Genomic DNA, 12,586 nt, shown 5'->3' on the forward strand with positions numbered 1-12,586 from the left:
TGAAAATGCCTACACTCCCACCATTGGGATGGGAACCAGCTCCTGTGAAGAAGCCACACATTGTGTTTGTGCATTTCTGAGCCCCAGTGGTATCTCAGCATGATTAAATCATTAGACTCAGCACTGACCCAAGCAGGCCCTGGCTCCCAGAGAAGATCTGGCTTGGATATTGAGGACAGGTAAAATGAATCAGATGCATCTGTATCCATCTATGGAGATGTTCCTTTGTTCCAACAGCTACATATACAAGAAGTACTATTATCTTGCTTTTAAATTAATCAAATATTAAACATATTGTTATTTTTATATATTTCTATTGATACAGAAAAATGAAAGTAACACCTAGAGGACTTCATAAGATTCACTCTTTGTAATAAGAAAGATTGCAGAAGTAAGTAATCAGAAAAAGGTAACACTTATAAACAAAAATGCCTAAATTTTATTTCCTAAATATATCATTAGTGCAGTATGTAAATTAAAAATAATTATGCAAAGTGTCTGCCTCCAAGAATTTATGCATATGTCATAGAATCATATTATTTACATCAACATATGTATTACTGTTTCAGAGCATTAAAATCCCACTGCTCTTAGCAGCCATGTGGAAGTGGGGCGTAGGTAAATCTCCCTCAACATCTACCTTCTGGACAGCTTCTAAATCATTATTAACATAATGACCAGACCACATACTTTGTGAAGCCTCTTTTCTGTATGGATGAAAGTGAGGCTGTCAAAAGACACCCATCTATGGAAGCAGAAGGACAATCCTACTCCATTTAACAACTAAAAGAAAAATGAATCTGACCTTTCTATCTGACTGGGTGCATCTGACCCAGTCCTTCACTTCCTTCCCATCCTCTAATCTTGCTTGAACATAGAAAGTAAACACTAATGTTGTTGCCCACATCACCTAACTTCAGGCAGGGAAATATATGCTCCTTACTTAAATGGGGTATTTTTTCATATCTGTAGCATTAGTGGTAGTTTCAGGAAATAATTTGGGGTTTTATTTACACATCCTGAGTGCTACCTTCTGGAAATGGCAAAATAATGCATGCAACACTCATCTGACAACATGATTAATTCTACATCAATCAGTTGCTGTAATGGACATAATTAAAGCAGGATGCTGTCTGTTCATCATCTTCTTTCAAAGAGCTTATTCAGCTTTGGACTTGTAGAGAGAAAATTTCTTCTGAAGGAAGTTCTTTGGAGTTAATAAAAAAGAAGTGGCAATGGCTGTTTAAAAAGTTAGGCTGAAACAGCTACACTCCCGTTAACAGAGGCTGAGTAAGAATGACAAATGCTCACAAATTTCCACTCTGAAAGCAGTATTAAACTCTAATTTTATCAACTGTAATTTGGATATTGGACTGTATTAAAGAAATATTAATAGACAACACAAAGAACTGATTTACCACATGGACTAATAAGCAACTGATCTCTCCACTGAGATCTGCTCTCTCTAAGGAAGACACCTGTGAGATCTCACAAACATCTGCAACATCCTGTGTTGGCATAAGGGCCATTCAAGTTCTTACAAACTAGTATACATTCATTTCCCCCAACCTGTGGCTTGGTATCTAAATGCTGCATGACATCTAACACCCTGCTAAGGGCACTAGCTGCCTCACAGCCACATGAAGTGCAGAGATTTGGCTGTAAGAAACCTCTCCCTGTCACTAGGGAAACCCAGCAGTATCACTGACTCCATGTCAGCTGCGAGCAGACGCACTGGGACAGGTTTTCTGACACCAGCAGAGAGGTGATGACTGCTGCCTAAGATCACTGAAGATCCTGCCAGATATTTGCAGAATACAAATGTAAAAATGTATGCTGAGACAGAACATTGCACTTCAGCACAGTGTGCCTCGGGGAGTAAGGAAGGTTTCTTTTGCTTTTCTGATTTTATGGAGCTACACAATGTACTTGTCACTGGGTCTCCTTATACCAGACTGTCAGTAGAACTGCACAAATGGCTGCATACTGATTTTCCACCACAATGTTTTTTGAATAGCATTCAAACTTTTCTTTCTTCCAATAATTCTTTTACATGTAGGTTTTTGCATTGTTTTATGTACACAGTTTTTGAGTTGCTATGTCCTTTCTAGACTTTTGGAACATAGTAAGTTTGCTCAGCCCTCCTGACTTTATTTTGTCTCTCATACCTGGAACCAGGTACCATGCCATGGTCTCATCAGACTCATAGGTATGTATGGAGAGGCTTTCAGTAAAAATTGACACTAACTTTTGAGAGAAGACTGCCTCCTGTCGCTGTGAACATTCATTTATTTAATCAGAGTTCTGACGCTGGTGATGTTGTCTCATCAGATCTCACAAGGAATTCACAATTCCTTGCCTGAAGTTGATAATGTAGGTGATGTGATATCCAGTCAACATTTTTCCTATTTTTCAACTTAAGAAACTTTCCTATTTTTCAATCTTCAGAAAAAAACCCCTTCTGAAAGCATTCCTAGTGTGGGTGCTGCAAGGCTGCAGTGAACAGTTGCTGCTCAACCTCACTCTGGGGGCTTAAAAAAAGTGGAATTGTGTCAAGGTTTCTGGTTCATGGATATTATTAACTGACTGGGTGCATCTTGTAGGGCTGCTCTGAAAATTCATTTCTGCAAATCCCACTAGTGGACACAACAGCAGTAGTGATCAAGCTGGACTTGATGATCCTTGTGAGTCACTGCCAGATTGAGAAATTCTATGATTCTATGACATTATAAACCTCCAAGTATCTTTAGATTTTATGTTAGTCTTTTGTGAGCCAAGGAATCTACATTTGTAAGCTCAGGTTATCTCAAAGCTCAACACTTATTTATGAAGTCAGTGGGACTGTTAATATTCCATTAATATTCCATCTGCTAGGATGATTAGGTTTTTCCAATGTTTCTGGCACACAGTTTCTCACATCCTCAATCTCTCACCCATACCTACTGCCATAGGTCACCCTAATAGCTTCTTTCTCTTTCCGCTTCTTGCCCTTGCTTGAACTCCTTCTCAAGGGAGCCCTATAAGAATATTAAAAACATCAGGAAACATCTTTGAAATTTTACTTTCAATTCTTTTAATGAAGAAGAAAAAGTATTTCAAATAACAAAATGCTTACCCAAGATCTGCAAGTTTTCGCTTTAGTTTTTCTGTATGCCCTACAGTAGGGCTAGCTGTTCTTGCTGCCTGAGCACTTGTGGCACCATCTAGGATACATTTGTACATGGAAGAATGTGCATTATTAATTTTAACTGGTACTTTCCATCCAAAACACTTTGTGTATCTTTTCCTAATTAGATACCCAAACATGTACATATGTGTGAGTACACAATTTAATTAGGGGAATTCTCATTTTTAGGAAGATGGTGTGAACAGGAATAAAAATAAATCATTTCAGAATTCAAAAATACACAAAAATCTTATTTTAAGAAGAAAGTTAATACTGATTGAGTTTTAATGAATATGTAATAAACTGAACAAATATATGTAATTAAAGTATTTATAGCCAAAAATTCCAGTGACTCCATTTTTAAACTCAGCAGTAGTTTGCTTGCATTTATTTTTTACAGAATTCATTTGGTATGTATGCTTTACTTCCAAATTGACTACTAAAATTCTTTTTTCAATTTTGGAGCTAAGGTTAACTTTCATGATGGACATGCTATGAAATAGTTAATCAGTTTAGCCTGAACATCTTTGTTAAACTGAACATGTAATCTGAAATTTAATCATTCTGAATTAAAAAAACAAACAACAACCTCCCCCAAAACCTAAAAGTAACTTCATTTATAAATTTGCCCTGAGGCATCTATCAATTTTTGATCTCTTCTACAAATGCTATTAAATCCTAAAGAGGAAACAGGCTGCAGAATCTATAAAGCCAAAACAATGAATCTGAGTCTGGCAAACATCCTGTGAAATCTATATGGAAGCTAAAAGAAAACACACGGTAGTTTAAAAATTCAGACAAACTGACTCTTGACCATAAAGAGTGTTCCTGAATACCCTAGAGGAAGCAAATGAAGGTCAGTCATTCATGTCACTTGTGGTTTGGTGGCTTTTGCAACATGACCTCAGACATACACAACTTTTAACTGGAAGCACTGCTCAGTTTGTGGATTTCTCCTAGGGTTGCTACTTAAATTGAACACTCAAAATTAACCCAAAATACTACAGCACTATCACAGGACAGTCAATTGTGTGTATAGAACTTTGTGCATTGATTTGTAGATAATATCTGCCCAAGTTTTCATCTGAGCAAAAAAATTAATGTGCAATTAATTGGTTCTTACAGCTTTTGAAAAGTAGGCAAATAAGCATTTTGCAATACTCATACTAAAAGCCACACTATTTCCATCAACACAAGTCTTTGTTGAAAAAAAAATATTTTCAAGAACAACTAACAAGCGATCTCATTCCAAAAATGCAAGGAAAGGAAGTAGTGAGAAGAATGACAAGAGTAAGATGAAGTCTCCAAAGAAGAAATCCATTCCCCAAGGAGGTAGAGGAGAACTTTAGGCAATGCACACTCTGCATCAACCCTACACTGTACATACTTCTTTCCTGTTTCCTCTTACAGTTCCTCTTTCACCTTTAATGCACACTTCTCCTTTAACCACTGCCAAAAGTGTCACAAGAATTAATACTTGCAGTATTTTTTTTAATACTAGCTATTCACAGGCAAATGGGGCTTCAGGGCAAGGGGTAGTGGGATTTTTGGAGAAACTTCTTAATGGAAGTCAAGAAATTATTAAGTACAGTGGTTTTGTGTTGGGCAAATAATTAAACTATTTAGTAGATGGAAGTTTTGCTGGTGTAGTAGAAAAAAATAGCCTGGAGAGCTCAGCTGGAATCACAGCAACTACTTAGAATGGTAAATTTCTGTTTGAGCTCTTACATCTCTATGATCCCCCTCCCACACAGCTGGGGCCAGCCAGGGCCCTTTAAATACTGATGACTTGCTGAGGAAAATATTTGTGCTGGCTATGGGACATAGTGAAGAATGGATAGGCCAGGTCTCAAAATCAGCTTCAGTGGCGGTGTGCATCTGAATCTACAGGGTATTGATGCAGGAAGTACTCAATGCTTGCACACGGCAGTGACCAAGAACCAGAGCCACAGGTCCCTGCCTGGGCAGGAGGGGACTTTGGCCATCCTGGGTGGGTGCACCCTCCCTGGCTCCTTGCAGTCCCTCAGAGAAGGGAAGGGAGAGCTGGTTTCTCAGCATAAATCACCCAGAATCTGTCTAACCCACCACCTCCAGCCCCCAGCTGAAAGCTGCAGTCATGTGTGGCTGATGGATGTGGAAGACACTGGCCCTCAGCCCCCTGCCCACGGTCACAGGGCACTGGCAGCAGCCTCACGTCAGTGAGCGCTGCCCACCGCGGTCACCTCGCTGCCCTGTCAAAGGGTGGATGATGCTGCTGCACAAACCAGGCAGAACTGAAGACAATGAAGTCATCACAATTGATAAAGCTGTGGTTATAAACTCATCATTTTGCAGTGAAACTAATCTCATGCCACTTCAGCCCTTCCCACAACACTGCAGGATCTCTTAAGAGAAAGAAGACAAACGTGAGCTTGCTAATATTCCCTTCTGCTATAGACAGACTAACCCATGGCCATGTGTGTGTCCACAGAGGAGCTCTCTTTCCATCTCTAAGAAACCCCACCTGAACACAAAAAACAAATGCAATGTCTCTATTTTCTGAGCTGTATGAGTTTAACAGCCAAATTAACAACCATTTAAAATAGCATTGCTACAACACTTGTTGCCAAACAACTGCTCTAATATGTCTATTTTCTTTGTGGGACTTATTAAATATGATTTTTCCACTTGAAATTATATTGCTCTAGTTAATTCAAATGTATTACACAGCAGAATTGGACACACCCAAAAGCATTGGTTGTTTACTTAACGGTCACAGGAGGAAAGCATGACAACAATATTTAGGCAGAGATTTTTTTTCAAACCTAAAATGCAAAGAGTGACACAGTGGGTGGAATGCAATACCCTATTCCTTGCACTACAAGGTTAGTTTCCAGTAATTTTTAATCAAGGTATTTTTCATATATCAGTTGGAAATGCAGGATTTAGGACTTCCCTGACAAACCAATCACACATTCAAGCTGAGTTTGTCAAGTCACAATCTTATGCTCACACCCTTATTTTTACTTGTAAAACTCAAATATTGAATTTAACTTGGAATCCTTAACAATTTAACGTAGTTACAGCTAGCAATTTCAGAACTCATGTAAAAATGCTATCCTAAATTCAGTAAAGTGTCATTACGCTGTCTTTTATGAACCTGTGTGAAAGCCATGTATAGAGATGAAAAAAACCCCCAGGGTTTAAATCAGTAGCAAGCCTTTTCCGACACAAGCTGAAGTCTGTTATGGATCTATCTAGACCTCCTCCTACAGCCCTCACTTATGAACAATTTTTTATTATGTATTTCAGCTTATGTGACAGTTTGAGAATGCAAGGTGCATTGCTAAGAATGCTGAAGTGGTGTCAAATGCTAATTATGACTTTGAAATGCATCTGAAAAGGACAGCTCAGTATTCTGTGACATATATTGTTAATTTTTATAATAAACTGGAATCTGAGACATATACCTGAGGTACATACAATTGCATCCTCTTTTATCCATGTAGCATTTCAAGAATCTGAATTCAATTAATAACAGTAAGGCAAATCCCCCCAAGAAATTACTTTTTTTTTTTGGTAAATGAAAAATCTGCTGACACTAACCTCTCATTAAACCTAGACTTTGCCCCTCTCAGCAATTAAAAGCTACAATCTGTTGTTCTTGCCTTACACTCCTTTCCACACCTTCCAAAAAAATCATCTAGCAGTGCCAAAATCACATTATTTGAGTGAGTGCCCTGTATTAAGCATGTGTCTAATATGGAGGTGTCCCAAGTTCAAATACTGTTTTTTTTTTAAAATACACAATGCATCATTTTTCTTAATGGCAATTTCCCCCTGTTCTTTCCAGTGAGTTCCAAGAAAGCCAGACAAAAAAAGAAAATAAGTTCCTTATCCCATTTTAAACTTTGTCCTTTTCTTATACCATCATACAAGGTCATTTTAAATTTTTTGACTTCCAGTTAGGCAAAAGAAATTACAAGATGAGTGCCTTCTAGTTGCTAAGGTACTACTGCACAACAAAAGGTCATAAAGTAGATAGCTGTTAAGTGAGCAAAATGATGCATCAATTTATTGTAAAAGAAACAGTAATACCTTTATCCTGTAAAATATTCCTGCCAGCTGGGTGATGCAATGGAGATGCTTCAGAGCTGTGCCCAGATTTTGAAGGAGAGGAAAGTGGAGTGTCTCCCCGAGCACATGGGGGAAGGACACCTCCTTTGTGCTGCTGTCCTTCTTCTTGGTTTTCAGTTAGGTTGTCAAGTGAGATTGCTGCACTGCTAGCCACGGGGGAGAGGGAGGAAGCACCAGAATCTGATGCTGGTGAGGATGCTCTCATGCATAAGGGCAGTGGTGATTTTGAAATGTGCATGGGACTACTGTAACTGTGTGATGGCTGTTGGTATAAGAGATTATAAAGCAGGTTATACCACTTAGTAAGCAAACAGAGCAAGATTTACTTTGAACATGCAAATCTTTTATTCATTATTTAGCTTTCTATTTGTATGAAATTCTGTAGCAGTTCAAGGCATTACCCTTTGATACCAGACACAGTTTATTGGTATTTGCTTTCAGATGAAGTCAGATTAGGACAAAACAATGAGCAAATATTGTACCAACTGTGGTAACAAATAGAGAAATGCACAATTCAAGCTCCTTTCACCTCCTGCATAAATGAAAAGACCCGCTCTGCATTATAAAGCACACGTAAATCAAAAAGACCAGGATTCCAGTTAAAACACAACAGAACCACAAAAACAGGTTTGCTGACTCAAAAGGAAACCGGACTTGCACATCACTCAAGGACATTCACAGCAGACTGGCCACAGAGGAATAAATACTGCCTGTGCTACAATAAAAGGAAAATGACAGAGGATGAACTGACTTACAGGGGCAATCTAGCACTCCATAGGAATCCTGAAAGAGCGGGTAGAGTCCTTCTCACCTTTCGTTCCAGGCTGTCCTCCCCATCAGTTGAACTGATGCTATCATACAGCCGCGTTCTGGAAGGCCTCTGCCGCTTGTTCCTCACTGAGAGCTGGGCTCGAGTCTTCAGTGCTTTGGAGTCCAGTCTCTCTGTTTCTGGAACTGCTTCATTGAAATCTGTATGGAAACATGATTTGAAACTGTTCAACAGAAGGTTCCTTCATTACATTTTTAAAGAAAAGGAACTGTTGTACAAAGAATTGCAAGTGCGCCCATTTGCATAGACTCATACAATCATTTAGGTTGGAAAAGGCACATTTTACTTGTACCTGTACCTTCATACTTCCTGTAGTCCCCCAAAAAAGTTATTTGCATAAACAAGTTTATCTGTACAGATTCAGCAAGGGCATAGCAAAGAATCAACTGCAGATATTTAAGAATTCAACTAAGTATTCCCACTGCTACACACGCGATCACACAAATCCACTTAGACTCTTTCAGAGGGAGTTGCATGTGCTTGACCTGCAGAGAGGTCTCCTCCACCAGGGCATAAACATCATTGTGTGATACATGAAAACTGGAGAAGCATTTAATACAAAAAATGGAACAATGAAACCATCTTACTTGCCTGGGTTCAAAGACACCCGATTCCTGAATGTCTTGTGAGTGAAGTATACTGAACACTTTGTATATGACTTCCCTCTACAGCTGAAACTAACATAGCTGTACTTGTCTCAGCTATCAACCATCTACTCAAATGAAATCTGAGTATTGCAGCAAGTTTAAAATGTTACAAAGCTGCAGTGACTAAGACTCAAAACATTTTTAAAGGTGTTTTTGTATTTTATACTAGAAAAAGAATAGATTTATATGGTTTTAACAATTTTTTCAACCCTCAAAGTAAAAAACCATAATCCATTAGATAAATTTACTTGTCTATATACTGCATGCAGAATACACTAATTAATTAAAATCTGATCTTACAGATATTTTTGCTTTTCTTCGATGTGTAAGAGTTAAATTTTACTTCACATGATACTACAGAATAATTAGCATTGCCTGACTTGCAATGATGCTTCTGCCCCAAGTACTCCACAGGATAACTACACATTGTCATGGCTTGAACTGCTTGTATTTGTTTTTTCAGGTTTACACACTTCCATATGTCCCCTCATTTCACTGCTGAAATTATGCAAACTATCAACATAGGACTGCAAATGGTATTCACAGAAGTTCTCATATGGGCCTTCCTAAAGCAAGAGACCATCTGGGCCTGGAGCTTCCTGCTTCCTCCACCCCATCTCGAGCTGCTTTGTTGCAGTGGAGCTGGGCTGCTGTCAGACGGTCTCTGCCCCAGCCACATGTGCTGCCACTCCCAGTCACAGCTCCCTCTTCTTCACAGAGTAGCTGGCCCTCAGACCTCCCAGCAAAAACCCACAACCCCACATGATGCTGTAGTAATCTCCCAATCCAGAGACTGGAAAATCTCTCACATAAAAGTCCTAATAGTTTTTATTTCATTCTCAGAGTCAATGTAATGAGACTTTCTTTCATTAGACATTCAACCACTTGACTCCAACATTCTTCCATCTTCCATGAACTGTATCAGTATCACTGTGAAGCAGGAAAGAGCTCGCCTGTACTCCCACGGTTTTTCCATTAGACAGGCTGACAGAATTTAAAATCCCCTTCTGTGAACTGATGCATCCCTGGGTATCCAAAGACACCCAGAAAGCAGAGCCACAAAGTGGCTTGAACGTGCACTTGCACAGAGATACCAAAGTCTGAGGCTGTCAAAGTCTCTCTCAGGTATTTGACAGCACTGAACTGTTTAGATTTCAAACCACTGACTCCTGTCAGTAAACAACTTGACTGTCTACTGCAGACACAGCTCGTGATCACTAAACCAGAAGGCTACAATGCCCTTCTGGACTCTCAGAATAAACCATATATTTGTAAAGGAAACACAATCCGTAGTCTAGTATTCCCTGGCAAAGCAAAGGAAGAATTATGCAGGCCGCAGCAGTTTTGCTTTTCTCTTTTTAACTTCCAGGATGTTCCTGGCAGCCCCTTAGCTCCGTGTGAGGTTGTGTTACAGCCTGAGGAGTCGCGCAGTCTGGCAGAACACTGAACATGGCCAGAGCACCGGCAGCAACAGTCATGCTCAAATGTTGGCAACCATCAGCTGCACCCAGTGCTTCTTCCCAAGTCTCCCACCACGCAAGGATGTAATAAACACCTCAGATCACACTGAAACACAAACATCCCTGATACACTTTTAATTAAAATATTGTACTTTTACATACCCTAATTTTTTGATGGAAGACAGACCTGCAAACCTTTGAACAAAATTCTGGGATGTGGCTGTCCACATGTAGTCCCACCCCAGGGACCTAATGCAGAGGCTTGATCAAGAAGCACGCATTATACTTGCCAAACATGAGCCAGAAAAGAGACTGGAGCACCTGTGTGAACGTCACAGAGGCAGTGTGCACAACCCACAGCACCCAGAGGGACTCTACTCACCTCCAAAACATCGTGGACAACACCCCTGGCCTTTATAGCTCCTCTGCAAACATCCAGGGGTTGATGGCAAGTTCCTTTCTTAAAAGGTTGAAATGAGAGTGATAGAGAGATGTAGGCTCTTTGCAGAGCAAGTATCACTGTGCTAGAGTCTCACACAGACCTCAGAAAGTGATGCAGAATTGACTGGGAAAGGTATATGGAACTCAGAGTGCCACAGCATATTTAAAGATACCCTTATTTTTAAAAAGAAGGTTTTTTCAGCTTGTTAAAATCACAAATGCAGCCTGGACTCTAAGATCTAACTATGCTTTTCTGCTTTCAAAAAATCATTGCTGATTATTTATTTTTCCTAGCAAACAATTTGTGTTTGTATTCCTGTGGTTAAACTTGGGTGCTTAAATTCAGAGATCATCTTCTTTAACATTCAGAAATAATTAACACTGGTAACATTTCTCCAGGAAAACATTTTTGGAATGAAAAAAGGCAGCTCTTTGAAAATTTTTATGCAAATGGATCGATTAGAAAACATAATTTTGAAGCACTAACATGCAAATTTTTAATGCTGTACTAAGCACTTCCAACTTTTTAGAATGAATTTTACAATTTTTCTTTTTGCTTTTTTTACATGCAGAAATTCCTGAATTTTAGCTCTTGAGCCATAGATGTGTGTTGACATTGTTACAACAGTACATGTAAGCATCATTTTTCTGAGTCAGGTGAAGAAAACATACTTTCCTCTCCTGAAACAAACTACTGAAAGGATTTGTTTTAACAGCACTTCTAAGTATTAAATGTTCTATAACACTTACTGAGTCTCTATGGCAGAAATACAGACTTTCTTTTCATCCTGGGTGCTTTTCTGAAGTTCAGAGGTTTCATTACAATTAACACTTGACAGAAAAAAAAAGTCTGTGAAGATTTGTGGAAATCAATTGCGAAAGGTCTGCATATCACCTAATAGAATTTCAGCAAGGACTGGCTCTTTTTTATACACATATTTTTATGCACATTGTTAAAAATGTGATTCATATTGATTTGAATATTGTTGAGATCCACACATGAAATGACTGCTAAATATCAATTTTAATAAAACACTTCTGTGTTTGCTAGAAATTAATTTATTTCTTACTGTACTGCTTTTGTTTCAATAGAGAAATAAGTAATATTATGGTTTCTAGGAATGCTGGGCTGCATTGAAAGCAGGGTGGCCAGCAGGTGAAAAGAGGTGATTCTGCCCCTCTGCTCTCGTGAGACCCCACGTGGAGTGCTGCATCCAGCTCTGGGACTCCCAGCCTAAGAAGGACATGGAACTGTTGGAGCAAGTCCACAGGAAGAGCATGATGTGGATAAGGGGACTGCAGCACCTCTCCCATGAAGACAGGCTGAGAAAGTTGGGGCTGTTCAGCCTGGAAAATAAAAGGTTGTGCAGAGACCTCACAGCAACCTTCCAGCATCTGAAGGGGCCCACAGGAAAGGCAGAGGGGGATTCTTTGGAAGGAACTGTAATGACAGGACAAGGAGTAATGGTTCAATTTAGGTTAGACGTATGGAAGGAATTCTTTACTGTGAGGGGATGAGACACTGGAACAGGCTGCCCAGAGAAGCTGTGGCATTTCCATCCACAGAAGTGTTCAAGGCCAAGTTGGAGGCAGCTTTGAGCAACCTGGTCTAGTGAAAGGTGTCCCTGCCCATGGCAGGGGGATGGGAACTAAATGATCCTTAAGGTACTTCCAACCCAAACTATTCTATGACTCTGTGATTCATAGGAGTTATGGTTTGGTTCAAACAAACCTTGACTTAAACCATCCAGGCAGGTCACTTGCTTAGTATCCAGATTTTCCACTGGATCTCCTCTAGAAACTTCTCCAAAAGATGTCTGCCTTTCAAAAATGTTGTTGTTATTGTTAACCTGGCTTCCATTTTGCTTCATCAGCCTGAAAACTTCTGCTTCCAAGTCTTGTATCTGAAAGAAATACAACACAGTAT

The 12,586-nt window shown here is 39.4% G+C and overlaps 1 protein-coding gene across 3 annotated transcripts in view; it reads right to left on the reverse strand.

Moving 5' to 3' along the window:
• Positions 1-12,586, reverse strand: part of PPP1R9A (protein phosphatase 1 regulatory subunit 9A) — a 135,651-nt gene that overhangs the window by 12,881 nt on the left and 110,184 nt on the right. For 2 of the 3 annotated variants that reach the window (XM_063412014.1, XM_063412004.1), the window contains exons 11-15: positions 12,392-12,563; positions 8,094-8,251; positions 7,244-7,544; positions 3,116-3,203; positions 2,940-3,017 (exon numbers count right to left, since the gene is read on the reverse strand). In XM_063412014.1, the coding sequence (XP_063268084.1) occupies positions 2,940-3,017; positions 3,116-3,203; positions 7,244-7,544; positions 8,094-8,251; positions 12,392-12,563 (797 nt within the window). The remainder of the gene's footprint in view (positions 1-2,939; positions 3,018-3,115; positions 3,204-7,243; positions 7,545-8,093; positions 8,252-12,391; positions 12,564-12,586) is intronic. The other variant, XM_063412024.1, reaches the window with a different exon arrangement.

This window comes from Prinia subflava, chromosome 1 (assembly GCF_021018805.1).
Source record: "Prinia subflava isolate CZ2003 ecotype Zambia chromosome 1, Cam_Psub_1.2, whole genome shotgun sequence".
Taxonomy (NCBI): Eukaryota; Metazoa; Chordata; class Aves; order Passeriformes; family Cisticolidae; genus Prinia; species Prinia subflava.